The sequence below is a fragment of the Heteronotia binoei genome, chromosome 6, assembly GCF_032191835.1.
Source record: "Heteronotia binoei isolate CCM8104 ecotype False Entrance Well chromosome 6, APGP_CSIRO_Hbin_v1, whole genome shotgun sequence".
Taxonomy (NCBI): domain Eukaryota; kingdom Metazoa; phylum Chordata; class Lepidosauria; order Squamata; family Gekkonidae; genus Heteronotia; species Heteronotia binoei.
This window is the reverse complement of record NC_083228.1, coordinates 83,120,286-83,147,407: the sequence shown is the minus strand read 5'-3', so window position 1 is coordinate 83,147,407 and position 27,122 is coordinate 83,120,286. Positions and strand designations below refer to the sequence as shown.

General features: G+C 39.6%; 1 protein-coding gene across 1 annotated transcript in view; it reads right to left on the bottom strand.

Moving 5' to 3' along the window:
- LOC132574324 (allantoinase, mitochondrial-like) overlaps window positions 1–27,122 on the bottom strand; it is a 43,209-nt gene that overhangs the window by 10,462 nt on the left and 5,625 nt on the right. Inside the window, 6 exon segments of the mRNA XM_060242686.1 lie at window positions 7,258–7,303; window positions 7,644–7,790; window positions 10,698–10,812; window positions 20,159–20,251; window positions 20,253–20,308; window positions 25,675–25,832. Of these exon segments, the coding sequence (XP_060098669.1) occupies window positions 7,258–7,303; window positions 7,644–7,790; window positions 10,698–10,812; window positions 20,159–20,251; window positions 20,253–20,308; window positions 25,675–25,832 (615 nt within the window).

Genomic DNA, 27,122 nt, shown 5'->3' with positions numbered 1-27,122 from the left:
TAAAAGGAAGATACAAATGATCCTAAGGGACCATACACATCTGGGCCATTTGCTTTTTGAGATCTTACCGTCAGGTAGACGATATAGAGTGTTGAAGGCTAGGACAAACAGATTTAAGGACAGTTTCTATCCAAGTGCTGTGGTTAGGTTAAATGCAGGGTTATGAAGGATTATCTGTTTTAGATGTATTTAATGGTTTAAATGGTTTTAATGGTTTTATGAATGTTTAATGGTTTTATGAATGTTTATTTAATGGTTTAAATGGTTTTAATGGTTTTATGAATGTTTATCCGTTTTAGATGTATTTAAATGGTTTTAATGGTTTAAATGGTTTAATGGTTTCAGATGTATTTAAATGGTTTATGAATATGTGTGTTTGATGTGTTGGTATGTTTGTGGAAGAGCACCTCATTTCGTTGCTCTCTTTTTGTTGAGAACAATGACAATAAATTCATCTATCTATCTAGTGGTTATTAGGATGTTCCAAAATGCTTGTATTTTTTGGCATGACCACCAGCAATGAATAAAGGAACCCAAATCGCCACAGCCTTTCCAGCATAATGGGCTAGTATTTTTATGAGCATAGCTCAATGCTTGTGGAGTTAAGTACCATCTTGAAATTAATTTATATTGTAGTAATTTAAAGTTGGTACACCTAGATTTACAGATAGGTGACGACCAAATTGCATTCCATTGTTCTTCTGACCATTGCACCTTACAATCCTTGACCCATGCATTTTGTTGGGATGTAGTTTGTGACCAGCTTTTTTGATTTAGCAAACAATACAATTTAGATATTAATCCTCTCATACACGAGCTTTCCTCATAAATTAATTTCTCAAAGGCGTTCAATTGATTAGTAGTTTGCATTACAGGAATTACTTTATGCAAAGCATCGTGTAATTGATAGTATTCGTACCAAGGGATTACAATTTTGAATTTAGTCTCTAGTTGGCTCTGTGTGAGCATTTTCCCTTTTAAGCTGATATCTGAAATTCTAAGAATTTTCTCACGTCTCCAAATTTTAAAGTTCGTTTTAGAAACACCTGGGGGGAACCAGACCTGTCCCAGAAAGGCCATAATGGGTGTTGAGGGTTGAATCACTGAAGCTCTGTATTTGTCCCAGATCTCTAGGGAACACTGTAGAAAGGGGTTGTTTATCTTGGTTTTCCTCCTCTCAGTTGCACTAACCCAAACAAATTCATTAAGATTAGTAGGTGAAATACTTGCTGCTTCGATTTGCAGCCAGGGTAAGAGGCAATCCTTATTAGTATATAATAAAATATTCCGTAGTTGAGCTGCTAGGTAGTATTTTTCTAGAATCGCCGCACCTAATCCCTCTTTGACGTTGGGTTTGGCGAGTAAGTGATATGAAATTCTTGGCCTCTTGTCCAGCCACAAAAACGATGATATACACTTTTGCCATGCTTTCATGTCAGTTTTTGGGATAGAGATCGGGAGGTTCTGAAATAAGAAAAGAAATTTGGGCAAAATAAAGGTTTTTATCAGGTCTACCTTTTCCAGCAAATTGAATTGAAGCTTCCTCCATGTATTCAGGTGTATTTTAGTTGTTTTAAATAGCTGTTTGAAATTGACATTAAATAAATTAGAGAGATCAATGGGGATGTGAACCCCTAAGTGACGCCACGTTGTTTTAACCCATTTGAAGGAAAAATTGAGCATGATTTCTTGCTGTATATTTGAAGTTACATTAATCGAGAATATCTCTGACTTGGATATATTGATAGCGAATCCAGAAAACTTCCCAAAAGTATTCAGTACTTTCATTAACTTAGTCAATGATGAAATTGGGTTGCTTAGATAAACGACTGTATCATCAGCAAATAATCCAATCTTATGGGGACTACCATCTACAGTTATTCCTTCAATTTCAGGATCTGTTCGCACCATATGAGCTAGCGGCTCGAGGGATAAAGCAAATAGAATTGGGGAAAGTGGACATCCCTGTCTCGTGCCTCTAGATAAAGTAATAATCTCAGAGTTTAAATTATTAATACTTAATTGTGTTTTTGGGGAATTATAGATGGCTGATATTGATTTCATAAAATTTTGGCCAAAATCCATCTGTTCTAGAACCGCTTTTAAGTAGGGGATCTCTAATCTATCGAAGACCTTTTCCGCGTCTAGCGATAGAATAAGGGATGGGATTTGAGACATTTTGCCAAAGTGTATTAAGTTCAATGATCTTCTGATGTTTCCTGAAATGGTACGACCAGGGATGAAGCCTGACTGGTCCGGGTGGATATATCTCTCTATTATTTTGTTGAGTCTTCGAGCTAGAACTGTGGAGAAGATTTTAAAATCATGGTTTAGGAGCGATATTGGCCTATAAGATCTAGGATCTTGCTTATCTTTACCTTCCTTATGTACTACTATTAATTTGGAGTCTTTCCAAGTTTCAGGGATGATCCCTTCCTTCATTACTAAATTACAAGTGGTAGTTAAGGGGGTTATTAAACTAGAGCTAAATTTTTTATAAAATTCGATTGGGAAACCGTCGTTGCCAACCGCTTTATTACTTTTAATTGACTTAATTGTTTCTAAAATTTCTTGCTCGGTAATAGATCTGTCTAAGAACTCTGCATCACATTGTGAGAGCTTTTTATCAAATTTCATATCCTCTAGGTATTTTTTAAAGTCTAAATTCCTGTTAATAGAAGTCTTGTATAGAGTCGAATAGACGTCCTGAAAGGCCTTAACAATTTCTTGAGGTAGGATACACAACTCGCCTTGGGCTGTTCTGACTGAGTGGATCATTGCTGAGTGGATCATTGCTTGGGCTGTTCTGACTGAGTGGATCATTGCTGTATTCTAAATTTTAATAATTTTAGGGATTTCGTAGTTCTAGTAGTATAATTTTGTTTTAGGTATAGCAACTTCTTTTGGATATCTGAGGTCTCAATTAACTCCAGTTTCTTTCTCTCCATTGCAAGTTTCTTTAAGGTTTTTTTCCCTCCAAATCTCGTGTTTTTTCTCAAGCTCAGCAATTTTAGATTTAATTTCTTGAGTAGCTTTACCTTTGTTTTTATGACATATGGACGCTAACGAGATGAGGTCACCCCTTAGAACTGCCTTGAAGGCATCCCAGACTATATGCTGGGAAACTCCACAGTTATCATTATGATGGAAATATTCTAGAATTTTTTTTATGTATTTCCTCACAGATGCTGTCCTTGGTCAAAAGTAATTTATTCAAGGACCAGGTTGGGCTTCTAATGCCTAATTCCTTCATAGATATCTCAATCGAAACCCACGAGTGGTCGGAGATGGTTCTGGATCCGATTGCCGCGTTGTGGGCATAAGCCAGGAGAGCAGGGGACGTTAAAAAGTAATTGATTCTAGAATAAGTGTGGTGGACTTGAGAAAAGTAGGTGTAGTCACGTACTTTCTGGTTCAGTGATCTCCATATATCTATTAGATTTGAAGTTGACGTTAGTTTACTCAAGCCTGTTAATTTTGTATAGCCAGTTCTAGCACCTGATCTATCTAAACCCTTATCCATGATGCAGTTAAGATCCCCTCTCAGGATGACTTCACCAAGTTTAAAATCTATTAGTTCAGCAAAAGTTTCCCTCAAAAAAGTTAATTGCCCGTTGTTAGGTGCATAAACTGAGGCAATCGTTAAGGGTTTACTGTTTAATGTGCCCTTAACAAAGATATAACGGCCCTTGGGGTCCAATTTCGTGTCCTGTACATCAAAAGCTGTCACTTTAGAGATTAAGATTGCCACCCCCCTTGCCTTAGATGACCCAGGTGCATGGAAGATTTGATTGAACCATTTAGAGCGTAGACCGAAAGGAGAGTTTTTCTTAACGTGTGTTTCCTGCAAGCAGACTATATGCGGCCGCTCTTTGGTTAAGGTATTAGCAATACATGTCCGCTTGATTGGATTTTTAAAGCCCCTACAGTTCCACGTCAAAAGTTTCAAATTATTAGTCATCATAAATCCTGTCATTGGAGATCACCAAGTTGTATGAGATGTAACCAGGTTCTACAGGAAATGTGAATTAGGTCAGTCACAAGAACAAAAATTAGTGCGCACTATGGCACTTACCAATTAGGCCCTGATGAGAAATCAAATAAATAGAAAGAATGAGTTGGGTAGGGGTCTTTGTACCAATGGACAAAGAACAACGCAACACACAAACAACGCAAACCAATAAACAAATATAAGCAAATCACAAACACACCAACGGAGTACCCAACGTGGGGTAAAGTTTCACCGTTTCCCAATAGATAGGAAACTAGGGAACAAACCTTAGGTTTCCCTAAACAGAAACTCTCTGAACACTCCTAAGGGGCTAAACCTTTAAATACAATACTCAACCTTCCAAACCTCCTCCTTCTTTATTGTAGTTTAACATTGAGAACTCCTTTATAAAGATTTTTGCAGGTCTGAAGATAGACTTCTAAGCAGAACAGTGCTTAACTTGGTGTATGTGTTTTGCCTGCAGTTTGCATGTATCATTAATGAGTTTGTTCACTTTCCAATATGAAATGAGTAAAACGACTAAGATTAGCTGAATTAATGACATATTTAAAAATAGTTAGTAGTTAAGCAACTTGTCAACCAATATCTCGTAAATCAAAAAAGGAATATTTTCTCCTGTTAGAATATAATCAATCATTAAATCCTTATACCTTTAGCAGGTGTATTAACCAAGCTTCCATGCATTGTCATCAACTCTATAATGAGATAATATAACCAGATATACTTCTAACCAGGTCTTGGCTTTAAGTGGTTGCCTACTAACTACAATAGCCACATTAATCATACTGTTCAGGGCCACACTAGTGCTTTAATATAGTATCCATATCCAAGTTTTCCTGTTGCATAGCTTCTTCTATTAGAACTACTAGGTTATATTATAATAATAAAACTTGTGTAAAAAGCATTTATCAATTCCAAAAAGCTAAGTAAGTTATTGTTTAAGGGTTTCATAAGCAGAAATCAAGAAAGAAGGTTCCTTGAAATAACCATTAACTATGTTAAATACATTAGAAAGGGAGCTTCAAACTTTCCCAGTAGATCTGCACAGACGTAAGTTCCTCAGAACAACAACAGCCAAGGCTGCCGTAAATTGGGTTCCCTATGTCTATGGATTTTGACTGGGGTAAAGTAAATAAATGTGAAAAACTGGTTCTAGCATCTAGGAAAGGTGCTGGCTCCCCTATAACAGACCTCTAAGATCAGATATTACTTAAGAAGCTAAAGTTATCATTAAAGCTAATGGGGTTATAAGTGAGTAAGGTGCTGAAGTCAGTAACAAGTCTTGAGCACGTCTCTCCGTTTTTCAAACCGTCTCATCAACCGTCACCGGTTCTTCAGGGGCTTGGAAGTTCCTCCGCAATTCTTCTTCTTCCTCCACCGTGTGCTTCAAAGAAAGGGTATTCATTAGCGATATTCCCGATTGTGCATCGTGCACCTTGTAGAAGGCACCGTTTTTGAAAAGCAGGAGGTCTGAGGTCGGGCTCCATCTAAATCTTAAGCCACTTGCATGGAGCTTGTTCGTTATAATCTTTAATTTTCTCCTTTTTTTCTAGCGTTTCCGGTGAGAGGTCTAGTAGAAATAAGATCCTCTTCCCATTGTGGGTGACCTCATCTTCCTTCCTAGCTTTTTGCAGAATAAGATCTTTAATTCTGGCATTTGTAAATTGGACAAGGATGTCACGGGCGAAGTTACGGCGCTGTGCCGACATTGAGCCTAAACGCTGCGCTTTTGTAATATTATCCGCCATGTCAACTGACAGTGAGAGTTTCTCTTGCAGCCAGTCAGCAGTAAAACTCAAAAGGTCTCTTTTCCCTTCAGCCCCCTCTTCAAAGCCTCTAAGTTTAATATTTAAAGCTCTCCATTTATTTTCTAAAAGAATCAAACGATTTTGCAGTTTATTTTCCTTTTCCTTCATGACGGCTACTTCCCTTTAAGGGACAAACTCAGCTCTGCGGAGCGCTCCGCCATGCTCGCTGTTGTATTTAGATCTTCTGACAGCTCGCCGATCTTCTCTTTAATGGGCTTAAGGTGTTCAACAATAGCTTCATTAAAGTATTTGTGTATGTCTAGACGCAGCAGCTCTAGATCTTTTGTGTTGAGTGGGCACACCTCTTCGCAAACGAGGTTAGTAGCCTCAGCAGATTGCGGAGTAGTCGGGCTAAGCGCCATGTTTAAACAGTCAGAAGTGCGCGAGAGCGGGCCACCCACCTTTGAATTATTTTCTGGTGAAAAGAAAGCCAAGACCGGGTTCTTACTTTGGGTCACCTGCCTCGTTTTCGTTCTCCCGGCTTTTCCTTTACTTTTTGATGACATCGGAGTTCTCGGAGAAGACTAATAGTTGATTTGTAGAAGGAGAAGGAAGCAGCTAATTAAATTCGCGTCCGCCATTTGAGTCGCGACGCTCCGCCCCCGTCATCAATCTCTTTGATGGAGAAAGATTCAGTTTAGAAGTACACGGGATGCCAAGGGACAATCTGGAACACGTGCTGAAGGGATAAAAAGGGGATCGAAGTCCCTTTGTAGATTCCTACTTCCCAGCTAACTGGCCACAGTCACATTTAGACAGTAACATCAAATCTTGACTACTGCAGCACACTACATTTGGATGCCCTTGAAGGAGGTTCAGCACATTCATCTGGTTCAAAATGTGGCAGCTAGGGTCCTTACAGATACTCACTGGAATAGTCATATTAAGCCAGTGTTATATCATCCATACTGGCCTCTGATCTCTTTTCAAGATCAATGCAAAACCCGGAGTACCTGAAGGACCACCCCTGTCCATATCAACCAGTTTGAGATCTGAGGCTGGTCCAGGGAGCCTTCCCCTGGGAAACAGCAGAGGTTTAACTGGTGAGCATGTAGGGAGTACACTTTCAGTTGTTACTCTCCAACTCTGGACTCCATCTCACAAGGGGTGATAATGGCTACTTCCCAAAAGGTCTTCTAGATGGGTTTAAGATTTACCTTTTCCAGAAAGTCATTGAGTTAGAGGCAAAAGAAATGGTGAGGCAGGTGAAGTGGCACCCTGGAATATTGTGTGTGATTGATTTATCTTGTATTTTAATGATTACTGTTTTAAACTCTTTATTGTACCTTAATGACTTTTAACTGGTTTTATTGTATTTTACTCTGTTGTAAACTGCTTTGGAGACTTATTGAAAGGAGATATATAAAGTACGGTAACAAACTGATTTTCTGCTGGCATAAAAGAAAAAATGTGGGCCAGAATTATCAACATACATACCATCTAGTACAGGCATCCACCTGTTTGGCTCCTGTTCAGCATGGAACTGGGGGGAAAGTCCCAGTAGAATAATTAACATCAAGCTTTCTAAAGGTGCTATAGGAAAGATTAAAAAAATACAGTATCTCTCCTTGTTGACCATCATCAAATTTGAAGCAAAGTGTACTATCACTTGAGAGTTTAAATAAACCAGGGGACAGAAGCCCTAAAAACAAATCTCAAACTGCCCATATGATGAGACAGCCATCATAACAACAACTTCCTTTTCTAGGGCTTAGACATTTTCTAGGGATATGACAGAGAAGCTATTTCCTAGAATCCAAACACTATGGAGGGTGAAACACTTCACCGCAATGTCCTAAGGCATGGCTGAATATGACCCTTACCAGGAGCACACATGCTGTGTCTTGCAGTTCATTCATTGCCACATGCAAGTCCTGCAGACAAACGTGGGAAAAATCCTCCACACCAGTGGCCATCAGGAAGCACTGGAATCCAGGGACACCAGCTTTCAGCATTGGCAGGAGCTCTACCTAACACAGAATAGGCACATACAGTCTCAGGGAGCGTGAGATGAAGATAACAAAATGAAAATGAGGACAGTGAAGGAATGGTCATAGATTATATTAAGTTCTGTATCTAAAAACTGTTGTGCCATCCAGCCACAATTAGTACAAACTGTTTTTGAGTACACAAGTACCAGAATAATTATCTTTGCTCACATTTCTGGAAACTTAGCTAAATGATGATTCCAGGGATGGGCACAAACCAAACCACAAAGAAAAAAATCGTGATGAATTTTGCCCTGTTCATGGTTTGGGAACTGAAGTCCATGACAGGTCTACCATCACAGACTTCCACAGAACTGTTAAGGCAGTCTGTGGAGTTTGTGCCAGTTCTTGGCCAGATCAGAAAATCACAAAAACAGCTGGACTCCCTGCCTCTCAGCTGTTTCAGGCTTTCTGGTGTAGTTCCTTAAAAGTTTAAACTGCTCCATGTTGTTCAGCTGTTTAAAGAGGCTTTCTTAGGCAGCGAGTCTCTGGGGCTTCCTGCCCAAGAACCCCCTTTAAACAGCTGAGAGGCACACAGCAAGCTGCTCCACATGAAGCAATTTGCTCTGTGCTTCTCAGCTGTTTAAAGGGGGCTTTCTTTGCTAGCCAGCCAGCCCCTGAGCTGTCTGTCCTAGAAACTTCTTTTAAACATCTGAAAGGCATGCAGCAAACTGCTCTGCCTTGAGCAATTTACCCGATGTTTCTCAACTGTTTAAAGGGCTTTTTTTGGCAGCTAGTCCCTGGGGCTTGCTGTCCAAGGAAGCCCCTTTAAACAGCTGAACTGCAAAAATGTAGTTTGTGCCCACCCCATTTTCTCCGTTATTTTTCTACCACTACCCAATGAAGCAGTGGTGGGAAGGGCTTGTTAGAGGCAGGGGATGCCCCACCCCTAGCAGAAACTTGGGAAATCTATGAGCTGGAATCAAAAGAAAAAAAAGATTTGTTGTTGTTCTTCATCTTGCTTTTGGTCTTCCAGGTAGGTTTATTTTTTGTAAATCAGTAGTTCCCAATTAACTACAAAAGTGTCTCTGTGATTGTGCTGTTCTTATAACTAATAGCTGTTTTAGAACATGCATACTTTTGTCATCACAGTGGTTCTTTTAATTGCACACCTTCTCCTTTCTCCATATAAAATATTACCATATTTGTCCTGAGATAATCCATCTAAGGAGGCAACTTTTGGGAGAATTCTTGAACAATCAGAGATTTAAATCAATTAAGGACTTGCTGTTACAGCTAGACAGCACAAGACATATAAAACATGTTTTAAAGCTTGAGTTTAGAATGCGACTTTTGGTAAAATCACACAAATTTCAGCAGCCAAGGAAGTTTCTAACATATTACCTCTCAGTTGGCTAAGATAATTTGTGACCTTTGGGACTGCTTCTCTTGGGATGAGAGGATGCTGAAGTATTGGCTTGAATCTCACAGATGATTTGTGTCAGTGGATTTTAGACAATATCCCTCTCCTGCTGCAGACCTCCGTCATGCTGCTCCTGAGGGTCTCCTGTATTTCAGAGAGTATTTGGGGCTGTAGTGGGAAGGGGGAGGCAAGTTTCTGTCTGCAGACAGAAATCCTTTCCTGTGGCAGAAATCCTCCTGTGGATCCATCCAGGGGTAGATTGGTCATTATGGCCTTGAGGAAAAGTCCGATGGGCCAATGGCTAGAGGCAGGGCCTGCTCTATCATTAGGCAAACTAGGCAATTGCCTAGGGTGCTGGCCTTCTGGGGATGCCAAATTGGGCACCCCCCATGTGACTGGGTGACGTTACCAGTGCAGGGGGACACCGGAACTTAGCCTTGCCTAGGGTGCCAGACAGTCTAGGGCTGGCCCTGGCTAGAGGGCTACTTCTCCTGAACCTCTCCAATAAGAGCCAGCCAGCTTGTGCAGCTGCTGCTGGCTGACTCATGTGACCCATCTGACCTAGTCTATTTTGGTACAGTCATACCCATTTGGAAGCAAAAGCAGATAAAGACATTTTGGTAGACATTGTCACATTACAAAACACATACTTATTCACAAAGTGCATCTGCATGCATATAACAGCAATATGAAAAGCAGCTTAAAACTTAAAAACTTGAGTAGGGATAACATGTTTTCACTCTGTTTTATTGCCTGGAGGACTCTCTGTGTCTGGAATCCTCCCTGTTCCCTTTGCCTTCCCTCAAATATGTAAACTAGGGGTGCAGCCAGACGTACCATTAGTGGCGATACAGCTCCGTCTCGCTGACGGATTAAATGTGTTCATTCAGACATCCACATCTGGCAATCGAGCGTATTCCAATGTCATCCCGGCTTGCTACCCATCTATGGCGCATTAATTTGACAGCACATAAAGTCCGGTCCTTTTTCAAAAAAGCTGCACAAGATTGGCTTTTCCCTGTTTGAACAGCTCACGCACGATACTGCCTCTCACCTTTTAAAAAAAAAAAGCCCCAGCAGACATGCGCATTGCCAGATCATCTGGGAATCTGAGGTGACGCTTCTGCTTCTCCAATCAACACAGGATCGGGGGGGGGGGACGACATTATCCCACTATTTAGAACAGGAAAAAGTCTCTTTTTTTCAACGTGGAGGATTTCTGGAAACTTCCCGCCGTAACGTTTGATTTCCCACCTCCAAACAGTTGGGCGCATGTTCAATGAATCCCCCCTCTCCCAGAAATCACCACCTGATCACGCATGCTCCAAGAAAAGAGCGTGATAGTATTGGATGCCTGAACTCTCAACAACAGAATGAGTCACATTCTTGGATGCTTGTCTGAATGGCCCTGCATCGAATCAATATTCAGCTGTTCAAATTTGAGTGCTACACACACACTTTTAATGTGAGGTGTGACCGCACCCACAGAGGGACTGATATAGCTTTGTGACTAACTGGATATAAACCTGATTTCCAGGAATGATGCCACCCCAAAAGGCAACATCAATGTGGCACTGCCCCTTGGCAGGCAGCAGCTTGCTATCCAAGCCAATCAAAGTTGTGGTTGGAGGACAGATATATCTGAGTGATGGAGAGAGATGAAAGAGAAGATGTTACCCAGAAGGCTACTCAGCAGTGTGTCCCATTTCATTTCTGGTCCAGTGTGATGACCACACTCACATGCAGCCTATAATGTTTCTGAGCCTCTTAATACATTAACGGAAATTTCCCAAGAAACCAACTCTGATGTCTGCATGACTTAAATTTACACATAGTATGAAAAGAAAAGGAACTCCTTCCATTTTGTATAGGAACTAGTTCAATCCTATAATGGCTCTGACATTTTGTTTATGCTGTTGTCAAGGAATCCATTATTTACAACAAAACTTTTTCATTAACTTTGCAATGACAAAGCTTTGCATATTATTATGAGCAGTAAGTTGGAACAACTTATATTTAAGTTTCCATTTTTTTTTTGCACTTTCCCCCTCATTTTCATAACAGTTGTTTACATGTTTTGAAAAGTTATTTGAAAATGTCTAAATCGGACTTCCGGTGTAATGGCGTGGTGTCGCTAAGCATTTTCCCGAGCTCCGGGAGAAGCTTGGATTTGCTGGGCATTTGGGGGGGCTTTCGGCCTGAAAGTACCCCCTAAAGAAGCGTCGGAAGACGCGTCGCAGTTTGGGGCGCTATTTGGAAACTGGATGGGTAGCGGAGGCTCCCTATTCAGATCCAATGAGCCCCTGAAGCCGATGCCCAGCAACACTCTGGTGCTTAACCGGGCCACCGGACAAGGGAGCAGACGGAGATAACATACATATCCATCGCATGAAACAACAAGAAGAAACATAACTGTACCTTCCAAGAGGATTCATCGAAGTTTGAAACTTGCATGTGGGTCGCGGAGGGAGCGCTCTGTCGGAGAGACGTAGAACGAAGGAAAAGAAGGTGAAGAACATGGAGGGAAGGAGAAGCGGAGGGAAGTGGAGAGAAGCGGGATGGAAAGGCAACTGAGACTGATTGATGGCGAGAACTATTGACGGCTAGAATTAGAGTACAAGGATAGGAGAAGAAGACGGAAAACTAAAGCCAAGACTAAGGTAGGAGAATTGAGACCGAGCCGGCCGGGCAAAGAAACGGACGACAGACGGCGGACAGCAGCGGCGGCGGCGGCGGAGGTCGTATTCGGGAAAGAAGAGATGGACTGAGTAAGTAGATTGATGGACTGAGCAAGTAGGCTGATGGTTGGAGTAAGTAGTTGAGTCGAGAAGGTGGTTTGAAGTGTTTAAGGGAAAGATACTGAAGGTGGAAGGAGGGAGAAACAGGAAAAGATAGAAGCGAAAGAGGGGAGCTATGAAAGACGCGGTGTGGATTACAGTGTGATGGCGGCTCTGCTGTAGTTGAAAGTGAAACCACGAGGCGGGGAGAGAATGGCGTCCTCTACTAAAAATAATAATATACAAGGCTGGTGAGCTTTTTTACTGGATAGAGGATAAACTGAGGCCAAGAAATAGAAATTGGAAAATCACATACTGGATAAAGAGTGGAGAGACGGTTTTTAGCAACGCTTTGTTGCGGCTGTCTCCCCACTGAAGATGGGCTTTTAGGCGCTCTTGGAGCTGATTGGGATACTGCAAGAAACGGCGCGGACATAGACAGTGAACACATAGAGTATTATAAACAGTATTATAGACAAGAAGAAGAACAGAAGAACAGAAGAATACAAGAAAAATAAAGGGACTATACGGGACAAATAGAAATAATTGGAATAAAAAGGAAAAGGGGAACAGAACAGGAGATAAATTACAGAAGAGACAATTATTTAGACTGTAGAGAACTGGACTGCAGAGAGCTGGAAGACAGAAAACTGAATTGAATTCTACTAGAGGGTAAAGAATTGAACTGAACACTTTTGTTAATAGTATAGTGACTAACTGGTAAGAAAACTATTTTGCTGTAGTTGGAATAGAAATAGAAATTAACTGTTTAAAGGTGAATTTGCTACTAGGATTCAAGGTAATTATATATTAGAAATAAATAGAATTTAAATTAAGGTATTGAATGAGTAGTAATGAAAACAATTTGATTTAATAATTAGCAAAGAAGGTTATTTGATTTCTGTATGGAATGAATTGAATTGATTTTAAATATTGGATGAACTGAAGTGAACTATATTTGAATGCTGAAGGAATTGAATTGCTGCTGATTATAGAGGCCTAGAAATAAGTAATTATACTAAATTATTTAATAGAAGGAATCTCCTGGATAAGGGGATTGAAAATTGTAAACGGAAGAAGCTTCTAAAAATAACACTAACTATTTAATTTAGGAGCAGATATGGGCCCAAAAAAACTTGGACAAGCGACCCCCCCACCCACCCCTGGGGGAGGGGGAAAACCAGGGGCAGAGGGAACAAATCAAGATGCCATTGAAAAGCTACAACATATTGTGATGGAAGGCTTCCAACAAAATCAAGAAGCACTAGAGACGATGAAAGCTGATTTATTGGGGCAGATAATAAAAACTAATAAACAGGTTGAAGAATTTCAGAAACAATTATTGGGGAACACTCAACAGATCCACAGATTGACCGCCAAAGTGGACAAGATAGAGGAAAAAGAAAAAGAGATGTCCAACAGAACTCGGGACAATGCAGCAAGCTTGGCCCAATTAGAAGAAAGGGTAATAAGGTTAGAAATGGAGAAAGCAGCTTATATATTACGCTTTCAAAATATACCAGAAGAAAAGAATGAAAACATAATGGAGAAAGTAATAGAAATGCTGTCTTCTGAGGATGTAGAATGTTTGGAGGAAGGAAGTAGAGAAATCGAATGGGTTAAGAGAGTCTCATCAAATTACACACGACAGCATAATTTGGCAAGAGAAGTTCAAGTCAAATTTGTTCATCTCACAACATGCGAGAAAATTCAAAGGAAAGCTAAAGAACGAGAATTGAAATGGAAAGATGCTAAAATTAAGGTTTTGAGAGAAGTGCCCTGGGAAGTTCGACAACGAAGAGTGAAATATCGGAAATTGTCATCATGGCTGATTAGTCACTCGATACAATTCAGATGGTTGGTTCCAGAAGGATTACTTTTTACGTATCAATCTAGAAGACATAATATAAACTCGATTGAGAAAGCAGAAGAATTCTGGGAACAACATATTGAGAAAAGCAGTCGAGAGTCGGAAACGGAGGATGAACAAGAAGAAGAAGACGGTCAAAGTAATTCAGAAGAAAGAGCTCCGCAGAGGCCGCAAAGAGAAAGAATCAAGACGAAGATTAAAACTAAAAAAACCCAGAAATTAATACCGGATAGTATAGATCAGACAAAATGAGTGCTAAGCCTGGGCTGCAAATAATATCGGTTAACGTTAATGGTTTAAATGACCCAGGAAAAAGGAGAAGAACTTTTCAACAGCTGAGAAAGTCTTCCTCATCAATAATTTGTTTACAGGAGACACATATTACAGAAAAAGACATAAAATATCTGAAAAATGAGAAACTAGGGGTTCTCTACCATTCATCTGATCCAAAGAAGAAAAAGAGAGGGGTAGCCATTTATGTATCCAAATCCATTCACTCAAATTGCCTTTATACGGATAAAAAAGGAAGAGTGGTGATAATAGAGATAGAACTTAATGGCAACAAAGTGACATTAGTCAATATCTATGCCCCTAATGAGAATTTGGAAAAATTCTACCAGGCTTTACACAGAAAACTGACAGAACTTAACCCAAAGAATTGCTGCATTATAGGCGATTATAATGCGGTTTTTGATACAGAAAAGGATAAAAAATTTGAGGAACAGAAGAAAAGAAAGCTGCGAAATAATCTGCCTAGAGCTTTTTTAAAATTAGCGGATGAATTAAACCTAATAGATGCGTGGAGAACCAAGAATCCAACAACCAATGATTATACGTTTTACTCATCCGTGCATAAGTCCTGGTCGAGGATAGATATGTGTTGGTTGTCGGCGGACCTAGTGCTACGTCTTCATCAGGCAGAAATTTTACCCAGAACCTACGCTGATCACAATCCGATACAGGTCAAACTATTAGAAACAGCAAAAAGCTTTCGTTGGACCCTCAATTTACAGATTTTGAAAGAGAACAAATTTTTGGAAATAGCCAAGAAAGAAACTAGAGAATTTTTTCAAAATAATGTAATCAAAGACACTAGCATGGATATTATTTGGGATGCTTTCAAGGCCTTTTTTCGGGGTATCGCAATAAGATATACTGCGGAAAGAAAAAAGGAGCGACTGAAATCGTATAAAGAACTGACCCTCAAATTAGGAAATCAAGAAAAACAGCAAAAGGAAAGAAACACAGAAGAGATAAGATTAAAGATTGCCGCTATTCAACATCAGATTAATTTACTACTAATGGAAGAAGTGGAAAAACAGTTGAAATGGATGAAACAAACCCACTTTGAAAATGCAAATAAAACTAGTAGATGGCTGGCATATAAATTAAAGAAGGAAAGAAATAAGAGAATCATAAAGCTACTTAGAGATGAAGAAGGAAAAGAGATAACACAAATCGATGAGATGAAAACAATAATTCAAAATTTCTATCAAAAATTATATAAAGGTCAAAATATAGATAAACAGTGGCAAGATGATTATTTAATTAAGACTAAGATGAGAAAGCTATCTAAAGAACAAAAAGAAAAATTAGAAAAACCAATTACTATGCATGAGATAGTGGAGGCGATAAACCAGCAGAAACCAAATAAAGCACCAGGCCCAGATGGACTACCAAGTGAATTTTATAAAACCTGTGGAGAAGAACTCCTCATTCCGTACAAAAATGTAATTGAGGATATTCAAAAAAATCATAGAATACCAGCATCCTGGAAGGAGGCGTTGATCTCATTGATACACAAAGAAGACACAGATCCAGCAGAAGTGAGAAATTACAGACCTATCTCCTTATTGAATGTCGATTACAAGATTTTTGCCAGTGTTCTGGCAAATAGACTCAAGAAGGTTATAGGAACTATTGTCCATGAAGACCAAACAGGTTTTATACCAGGTAGACAGATGAGGCAAAACGTAAGATTTTTATTAAACGCTATCGAATTTTACAAAGAACATCCAGAGAAACAGGTAGCGTTTATCTTTGTCGATGCAGAGAAAGCCTTCGATAATGTGAACTGGGAATTTATCATAAAATCATTAAAGGCAGTGGGCTGTGGAGGAAACTTTTGCGATTTGGTGGAAACCATCTATACTAAACAAAAGGCAAGAATCAACTTTAACAACATTAAGTCGGACATGATTGAAATGGCACAAGGAACAAGACAAGGATGCCCGTTGTCACCTCTTTTGTTTGCCTTAACTTTAGAGCCATTATTGCAAAGAATAAGAGACGAAAACAGAATAAGAGGAATAAAAATCAAGGGAGAGGAATTGAAGATTCAAGCATTCGCAGATGATATGTTATGTGTCCTGGAAGATCCCAATATATCTATTGCTTATTTGAAAGAAACGTTTAAACAATATGGGCAAGTAGCGGGACTTAAGATTAATGCTCAGAAGACAAAATTTCTTACTAAAAATATGAATAATGAGCAAATTAGCCAATTTGAAATAAAGTCGGAATTTCTACAGGGGAAGAAAGTAAGATATTTAGGAATTCAAATGACCAAAGATTTAAAAGATATATATAGAAACAATTATGAGAAATTAGTGAAAGAGATACAACAAGATTTATCCAGATGGAAAGACTTACAAATCTCACTCCTGGGCAGGATAGCCACTGTCAAAATGAATGTGCTGCCAAGAATATTATTCCTCTTTCAAATGATTCCTATTTTGCTCCCAAAGTCTTTTTTTCAACGGGTCAACAAAATAATCTTACAGTTTATCTGGCAAAACAAAAAACCTAGAATTAGACTTAAGGTACTCCAGGACAGCAAACTTAGAGGTGGATTTACTTTGCCAGAATGGAACCTCTATCATATGGCTAGTCGAATAGTCTGGTTAGTGGATTGGATCACTTTGAAAAATAAAAGAATACTAGTATTAGAAGGGGCAGGTCTGGAGAAAGGATGGCACGGATACCTTTGGTACCATAGTCCCCCGCAAAACAGTTCCTTCTGGAGACATGAGATCAGAAGATCCCTTTATAGAGCATGGTTAGAAATTAGAAAATTCTATTCTTATACCCCATCATGGTTATCACCGGTAGAGGCATCTACTCACCCGAATCTCTACACTTGGAACAATATTTGCTACCAAAATCTATTAGATGGACAAAACAACCTCCGAGCAGAAGAAATGGACCATCTGGATTGGTGGTTGAAGTGCCAAATAAAATCAAGATATCAGAAAGATAAAGAAATAGGCTTTTCCAGAAAATTAAATGACCTTGACCAAATTATCCAAATGGATCAGAAGTTAATCTCTAAAATTTATGAGTGGCTACTCAGGGAGAAAATGCAGGGAGAGGTGGTGAAAGAATCTTGGGTTAAATGGTTGAGAGATTTCGGTTATAGCATACCAATAGATGACTGGGAAAAAATATGGAGACGGAACATAAAATTGATTAAACCAGCTTTGTACAAAGAGAATCTGTATAAAATGATTTATCGCTGGTATTTGACGCCGGAACGATTAGCTAAAGCCTACCCCAGTTACTCAGACAAGTGTTGGAAATGCAGAAAGGCTAAGGGGTCAATTTTCCACATATGGTGGAAATGTGAACATGCCAAAAAGTATTGGTCTTTAATTAGTATTTGGACCCAGAAGATTTTGAAAATCAGACTTAGACACTCACCAGAGCTCTATCTTTTAAATGTTTGCAGGGAAAATCTCCCACCTGAAACAACTAAGGTGCTAATGTATATTGTAACTATTGCAAGAATATTATATGCAAAATACTGGAAGCTACCAAAAATACCTTCCAGGGAAGAGTTTATTGTTCAGCTTACAGAAGCTGCGGAACTTGATTTAATGACCACAAGGTTATGTGATGGAAACATGCAAAAATGTAAAGAGAGTTGGGAACCGATATTTAGTTGGGTAAAAAGTAAAGGTATGTTGTTGGAATAAGAGGAAAGTAAAACATTATACTCTGGTCACTCCCGGTGTGCTTGGGAGGATGTCTGGGAGGTGGAGGGGGATTGAAAGTGTTGAGATGATTGTGAGTTATATGTATTTGCACAGAAATATGTTTTGTATGTTTTGTATGTTTATATGTTTTTGTCCTTATAAGGTGGAATAATTCAATAAAATTTATGAACCTGAAAAAAAAAAAAAAAGAAAAAAAAAAGAAAATGTCTAAATCATTAAATTAATTCTAGGCCACAGTTCCTGTTGCATCATAGGGCTTCAAATAAGAGACTGATTGAGAGTAATATCATTAGCATAAGGAAGGGTTCCAAGACAGTTCTATTTCAGAGGGCATTTGGGGGAGGGTGAACTCTCTGAGGAGATCAGGCGGTGTGTTTTTAATCTATGCATTGTTCTTTTTGTTGTTGTTAATGGACTCTTTATGTTTGAAATTTTATCTTTGAAACTTTTTGTTGCTCTGTAAGCCACCATAAGTCTAAAGAAATAAGGTAGGCTATGTATTAACCCTCTCTTTATTTTCTTCCCCTTTCTTTAGAACACTCCCTCCCAGTCTAATTCTAGCAGAAATCTTCCCTTAATTGTAATTTGTTCTGTTTAATGTGATGACTCCTGAATATGAGGTTTTCCTGTTACCAGAATCACTTATTTGAATTTTTGCTGATAAATCTGTTTTACCGGACTATGAGATATAAATGTGCATTTACTAATTAAGCAAGAATAACTTTACCCATGCTTGTGGCCATTTTGTTTCAGATGATCTCTGATAGTATTATTTCCTGACCCACTGGTTTTAATCTGCTTTTTTATGTTGTTATTTTTATTAAATATTACTATTCTGTTGGTGTATCCTTTTTTATCCCTTTGCGAGCTACCTGATGCCTGCTTTGGTGGGGAGGGCGGGATATAAATCAAATAAACATAAACATAATAATAGAAAAGCAGGACAGAAATTTTCTAAACTAAATGTGAATCACCTATGATGCAAAAAGAAGAAGAGATTGGATTTATACACCACCCTTCACTCGGAGTCTCAGAGCAGTTTACAATCTCCTTTCCCTTCCTCTTCCCACAACAGATACCTTGTGAGGTAGGTGGAGCTGAGAGAACTATTTCGAAAATTGCTGTTGAGAGAACAACTCTGAAAGAACTTGTGACTGACTCAAGGTCACACCAGCAGCTGCATGTGGGGGGGGGGGGGTGTAGGAAATCAAACCCAGTTTCCAGATTAGAGTTTGTGTCCTTAAAACACTACACAAAACTGGCTCTGAATGGTCAGGGGGTTATTGATGATATGCTAACATCATATGTATATTTGTGGAGAAAAATCAAAAGAGAGGAAAGTGGATTTTGAATTTAGGGTTGCCAACCTGCAAGTGGTACCTGGAGATCTCCCATAGTTACAACTGATCTCCAGATTATGGAGATATGTTCCCTAGAGAAAATGGCTGATTTGAAGGAACATTTTACCCCTCTGAGGTTCCTCTACTCCACAAACCTCCAGGTTCCACCTCCAAATCTCATGAAATTTCTCAATCTGGAATTGGAAACCCTAATTTTTATATGGAAAGTGAACATGCAACTTCACCATTCCTGGAAGATGTCAGAACCTACAGTGTTTAAATATGACCAGCAGATGGCAATGCATGACCACATATGGCATTTAGCAGAGCCACGTTTTCTACAGATAGAGTAGAAGCCTTGTTTGGAACTTTCTGAAATCTGTAATATGGGTACAGAAAGAAAGGCTATAGTGATACACAAAGCAACAATAATGGGCCAAAACAAAGGGTCTATGATGTTTTGCTACAACAGCTTCATGAGTTGAGGAGGGGATTCTCCAAGTACATCACTATAGGGATGCTTTTGGGGGGGTATTTTTATGTGGATGTATGTGTGAGTGTGTGTGCGCACATCTGGAAGTCATGGTGACCTCTGGTGACTACTCCTACTGAGAGTATGGAGGATATTCAGGGAGGTGGCTGAATAAAGCCCACCCCTCCCTCTGGCTTCGGTATTCCAAGGAGGTCGCCCATCCAAGTACTTGCCAGAGTCGACCCTGCTTAGCTTCCAAGATCTGATGAGATTGGGCTTGCCGATGCTATCAAGGTCAGGGGACTATAGGGATGCATCTTAACAGACAAATCATTGGATTTCTGTGCTGGCTCTTATGAAAAAAAAAGAAAAAAGGAAGGACAATTTGGTGAAGAAGAATCCAATGCTAACAATTATTGCTCTCTTATGTTGACTGTGTGGACTACACTGGGCTCACAGTTGTCTCTGCCTGCAGTGTGCCTGTGCCTGGAATAGCAGCATTCCTCCCCACCCCCAGTCTCTTGGCATCATCCAATGGCATATCAACAATGGTGGTGATTCCTCCTGCAGCTGCAGCCTTCGTCACTGATGTAAATCCTTCACAAGCTGAGTGTCCAGGCTCACATGTGCACATGAGGGTCTATAATCCCTGGCATGACCATGAGATCTCCAACATCCAGCACCTGTAAGAGAAGGGCCTAGGAGTGCAGCATATAGCTGTACCATCCTACGTGAGTCGGTGCCAGTTTCTCTGCTGCAGAGGAGGCTGTGCTTTTCCTCCTGCAATAACAGATTTCCACAAATCCAAGGCAAATTTTTTTTGCCACCACCACCCCCATGCCTAGGATAACCTTTTGGCTTAAAGGGGCCTGATGTGTTTATCTAGTTAAACATTTTTCTGTTGCCTTTAAAGAGCCACTTTTTAAAAACCCTTCAGATTTTGCTCTTGGCAGGAAAGGTGGGAAGTGCTTTCATCAATACCACAGGGGCCAGCCAGTTCTCATTTTGCACAGTGAGCTTCTGTGGGAAACCAGAAGCACAATTCCTCAGGAAAGCTGTATGCCTTGCCAAAAAGGGGCAGATAGATGCACAGTAGACTCATAATTTGAACTATGTATATCTGTTTGCAGCCTCAAAGATAATTACAGAACATGCCAAGTTGATCTTCCATACTGAAACCATGACAGGTTGTATATTGTTATACCAGAAAATACTTGTGTTCTGTACAGGCTCATTGGAATTCTGGATTTTAATTCAAAGCACAGTAAGAATGTGGCTTTTGAGAGTTGCCATGGAAAGCTTGCAAGAATGATGGCACAACATTTTAAAGGGCCAGAAATTAGGAAGCATGCTTTAAAACCCAACAGCAATCATCCAGTACATAATAGAGTATATCCATGCTTAACGCAGATGATAACTCACATTTATTATAGTTTCTAAATATATTTCATAATTTATTTGATCATTGAGAGTTGCAAGGCTAGATTTTGTGATTAACAGCAGCTGATCAGAAGACTCAAAGAGATTTGCTTATATTTCCCAAAATACCAGGAATCTTACTTTTTTTTGTGGGAGGGTGCTTGTTTGCCAACAAACTATTTTACTATCTTCCCTAGGAAGTGGAGTTCAAGCAACCATCAAATCTTAAGGATTATTGGTTCTTATTGGTTAGGGTAAGCAATATTTTAAAAGGATTAACATTGAAAGCATAGGGAATTTCCCCCCCCCCCCCCTAAATTTTGGTTGTGCTGTGTTTTCTTTATTTCCTCCCCTGTGTACAATGCTATTAAACCACTTTAAGGCTGTGGTGTAGTATACCCAAAGAGTCTTATAGCAAGTAAAAGACCAACAATGTTTATTCTGTCATGATCAGGACTGGATCTGCATGGTTTTTTTTTGGGGGGGGGGGAGGATTAAAAAATGACGCCCCCTTATGGGCCATTCTATCTTATGGTCCTGTAGAATACAATGGACTCCATACCCAATTCGGTGCCCCCCCTCCGTCGTGCCCTGGGCAAGTACCCTCCTCTGCCCCCCAGATCTGGCCCTGGACATGATAATTGTTGTTTTGCTTCATGGGGTGCATTGGGATCAGTATTTGTAGTGTGGTGGCGTACCATTCTAATGCACTTCAGGCAGACATAAAACTGTCCCACCTTTTTTCAGTGGATGAAGCAGAGTCCCGCTACTAATGCAAGAAGTGTCTAAGAAAATGTTTCATGTTCATTCCTGTCTGGGCATGGCTAGCTGGAAAGAGGCTCTGTTGAGCTTTGGCCTTCAGCTTTTGGAGGAAGATGAAACTGTGGCTGATTCCACATTTGGCGTTTGCCTCCCTTTCGCTCTGGGGTTGTTCCATGCGGGTGTGATTTCCCAATTCCGCACTAGAGGATTTCTCCCGGATTCAATTCCCAATCTGTTCCGTGTGTTCTGATTCCACATTACTGCTGCTTCCGGAGTTTCCCCCACAATTGTAGCAATTTTCCCCTCCCTCATACGTTTCCCTTTTTTTTTAACACACATGCGTGTTTGCGTTACAATGCAATTGTCTTTGTTCGCGTTACAACGTAATGCCAGAGGCATAATACTGGCAAAGTCATGTGTTTTCTTTTCGCCCTGCCATTGGCAGGTTATCTAAGCCCTGGGAAATCTGAGTCAGCGATCCACCATTTTTATCCACACATGCTGAATGTTAAGCACACAGTTTCCCATTAAAAGCTATAACAAATTACAAATAGATGCATGAAGGTGTGTGTGTGTGTGGGGGGGGGAGATTTACGCAGAGGGGTTAAGGGAGAAAGTTTCCCCAACCTATCAAAAATATAAACCTATAAACATAATCAAATTCCTGTTCCTGTTTGAGGCCATACCGGGGGGCGGGGGGGCAGGATCGATAAAGGTAGCAATTGCGCATCTTTAAAGTAGTTCGTGTAACATTGCTATTTATTTAGTTGCGTTGTAACGATCTTATTTGGGAAAAAAATTATAATAGGAGTGATTTTGATCGGAGGGGGGAAGAAAGTAATTACAATGTAATGACACATTATCAAAATCACGTGGAATACCATAAAGAATGGGGGCGGGTGGAAGCAAGGGATGTATTCAGTAAAAGAAAATCGCGTTACATCGTTATATATTTTTCGCGTTGTAACACGAAATGTGATTTGTTTAAAAAAATTACTTTATTTCAGGAAAATATTGAATAATGTTCAAAGGGAGTAAAATTAAGAAAGTATGACGAAATAACTGGGTGGAGTTATGTGGGCGTGGAGTTATGTGGGTGTGTTCTACTGATGCGAGAAGTTTGACAGCGCATTGGTGTGAGTTCCGCACATAACTTTCGAGCCCCGAAACCGCATCAAAAATAAACTTCTCGCAAAATTATGATCTCCTAGATGCAGGGTGACACTGCTTTAGAGGCGGGTCAAACTGCCACTCCGAGTCAAGAGATGTGGAATCCAACATCTGCCCCGGGGGAAATAAAGCACCGAGGCTGGAGCAAAGGCTAATGCGGAATCACCCTGTGTCTGTGCAAGGTTTGTGATACCATTCCCTCAAGACTTGCCCAGTCCAGGGCTGTTTATGGAGATGGCCCTGGGAGAAAAAGGCATTCAAGAGTCAAACAGATGGAGTGGCAGCTTCTTCCTTCTCATGTCTCTGCAGTGCTTGCCTGCCAGATTCACCAACATCTCTAGCCTGGGCACAGTACAAGAAGACAGAGGTAGGCTGATCTGTTCTTCAGTTTTGATTGGCCCTCCATGACAAAATCAGAAGATAGTATACAAATAACTGTGAAGAAAAGGATATTGACGCTGCAGTGAAGAAGAATGCACAATTACACAACCAGGACATTTAGAAACTCTTTTGAAGGTATATCTCATGAACACAACAGGCACCTTCATGTAAGGTAAGAGCTCACTTGATTAATTGTTCCCCCATAGCCCTCCCTCCCATGCACATCAAGCTGTTGTAATTTCAGGAACGGACAGATGTGATTTTTTTTGGGGGGGGGAGAGGGGGCAAGTATAAGCAGGAATTTGTCTAAAACATTTCTGGAAAATATTCCACTGAATTAAAGCTGTGAGCTTAACTAGCAAACAAACAAATTTGGGATTAAATCAGTGATGAGGATAAGTATATAAGTGGAAAATTCTTTCAGGCTCTGAGCTGTCAGAAGGAGAGAGGATGCAGTCAGAATGAACACTTAGTGAAGCACAGGTCTTAGCTGTCACCTTTATCCATTCTATAGATCCAGTATATGATCAGTTACCTAGAACTACTTTATGGAAGTATATAAAACAAGTTTTCTAGTTTACATTTGAATAATTCTTTTGAACTATGCCATCATTTTAGAAACCGAATGTCCTATACAGAGCTGTTTGCTCATATTTTAATATATCTTCAGTGTCTTGTATGGTTGTGTTTTGCACTGATGACTCACATAGACAGACTGCTTTTGCAGGGAAGAGTCCCAGCAGCTTTCCTATTCAGATCTGTCCTATGAATTCAGTAGTGAGAGAAACTCATGGGTAGCTTGAGGACAGTTTGAAAATAAAACAAATCAATGATAATCCAAACAGTATGGATGACACTATGATCAGCAGAATCCTGTGATAAAGGATGGTCAGGCAACTGAAAGTTCAGCCCTCAGAAGAAAATTGGTAAAAATAGAGCACCTCACCCTGACGTATACAGAGTGTACTAGCTATAAATTGCCTCATTCCTCCTCACTGACATTATGCCTACGGGGCTTGCCTCATTCTCCATTCAGTTCTGAGAAAAGTCAATGGAGTCATGGCAGCATAAAACCTGTGTAACTGAGAGAATAATCAGCTCACAGCAATGTAATGTTTGGGGCTGGGCTTAGTTCCCATCTACAAGCTGCCTCTCCAAATACTATGCACTGAAGTTGCTTTAGCTTTCTCTTTGTCAAATATTTTTCATGCTAGTGCCAGTGGAAATTGTATACTGTGGGAATATTGTTATTTTGTGGTAAATGTGGGGTTGGATCCAGTGATCCATCAGTGGAATGTAGATGCCGTGTGTTTTTGGCATATTCTTTACCCTGCAGCAGTCTCTTTAGACCTCAAGAAAGTAAATTCCCAGGGCTATAGAACCTACATAGGCTAGTAACTGTGCAGGTTGAGGTGGCTACATTGAGGAGTAAGAAAGTGATTAAATTGCCCCTCACTCTTCTATAGAGCTGCACTTGCTGAAGATGGAGAAAGGGGTGATTTTGTCTTATTTTGGTACATTCTTCATCCCAGATGGCTATTAATTCATGTGGGTCCTGTCACCCCTCCTCTCAGAATCAACTTTATTTGGATCCTTTATAGTATATGCTTTATAGTAAATCAGATCATTGGTCTCTTCTGGTTAGTATTGTTTACTCTGACTGGCAACAGCTCTCCAGGACCTCTGGCGGACATTTTCCACATCACTTACTACCTTTTAGGTGTAGATGCTGGGCATTGAACCTGGGACCTTCTGCATTCAAAGCAAATCTTTTCCAGTAAGCCTCAAGGGACTGATGGAACATGGCAAAGATGATGGATTACTGGATCCAACCCTTGAGAGATACCTGAAATTATGCTCCTTAGGTCAGTTGCTATTAGTTAGGAACTCTACTCTGGAAAGGAATATAAGTGGCTCAGTATTTCCCATAAGAATAGAATAATTATGAAACATTTTGATAATTTCGTGTTTCAATGAAATTCTGTAAAATATTTTGGAATGTGGCTACTCTCAAACATTGAACTTTTAATAATTCAATGTATCTTGGAAATTAAAATGATCAGCTTTTAAAATCTCAGTATTTTAAATAACAACAGTATATTACAGATGTATTTTATTATTTTACCTTTCTGTTCATCAGTTTTAATAGAATAAAGTCCTTGAGACAAATGAGGCTATATCATTATACAGGGTCCAGAAATTGCACCTCACATCCTATGGATTTTATTTCATCTGGCTAAATACAGTTTGTCAGTTTTGTTTTGTAGCAAACTGTGTAGAATTCACATACATCTTTTAATATATTTTTCATACTTGCCTTCTCTCCACTCGGTTGGACCCAGCTTCTCTTTGGTAGAACATCAACTATTTTGCCATTACAGATGACAATCTCTGCAGGACCAATGGTATCATCCAGCACTACCTTGTCACTCCTCACAGCCACAACCTCTGACTCCACATCCACTTTGGCTGGCCCTTTATTGAAATTAGTAAAAAGGCAGAATTAAGTTAAAAAAAATTACTTGATCTTCCAAGTTTCACTCTTTCTATTGCATAAACATTATACACCCTATTATACTATCTGTATAGTATACTTTGTTACTGACCTTCCCTTTTATAGAAGAATCTTAGGAAGATTTGCTAAACCAGCAGTTTTTCCTTATTAAAAGCTTTTGAATCATGAAGGTCCGTCATTGCCAAGTATCCTCTCATTTCCTTGTAAGTTTTTAATAAAGTAAAATCTCTTTTCAACAATGGAATAACATTACAGAAAACAGTCAGTCATTTTTTAAATTATGGTTATTTGTCCAATCATATAACACATTTGCACGTTAAAAATTCAAGGCATATAATAAACCAGATAGAACAATTTAAAATTAATATCTAATTACAGTAAAATTTCTGAGACCTAAAAATCACCAAACAGAATCTAGCTACTTGATGAGTAATCTTAGCATTCTTATCAGAGAGAAGATAATAAAAGTATTTTTCAATGAGACCAGAGATTTTGTCTAGCAACAGAATAATAGCAATGGAGTAATAATCTCATCATGTGTTTCCTTATAGTATGGGCATTTAAAAAGCATGTACTCAATGGTTTCAACCTCTCTTAGCTGATAGAGAGCTAGTTTGGTGTAGTGGTTAAGTGTGAGGACTCTTATCTGGGAGAACCGGGTTTGATTCCCTACTCCTCCACTTGTACCTGCTGGAATGGCCTTGGGTTAGCCATAGCTATCACAGGAGTTGTCCTTGAAAGGGCAGCTGCTGTGAGAGCCCTCTCAGCCCCACCCACCTCACAAGGTGTCTGTTGTGGGGAGAGAAGATATAGGAGATTGTAAGCCATTCTGAGTCTCTGATTCAGAGAGAAGGGCAGGGTATAAATCTGCAGTCCTTCTTCTTCATAGGAGCAGAGCCTTTCCAGGTATGGAGTTTTGTTATATCTGCCTTCCAATACTGCAAAAGGCAGGGCCAGGCACCTTGCCAGGGCAAATACCTTTCTGAATCCATTTAGTCATTACAGAAAATGAAAATATTTGTGCTGAATAAATAAAGTAAAAATATATTGGGACTTCCAAAAATAATCACAAAATTAAGTGGTTAAAGAATCCAAATTGTTAGAAACTTGAGGTGCCTAATGTTGATTTAGTTCACAGATCAGGCACTTTTGGTCCTAAAGATACTGATTAACTTCAGGGTATGTTTGGCTTAACAACATATCCATATTTATCCATGTATACCTCAGGGACACAAAGCATCTTACAGTGT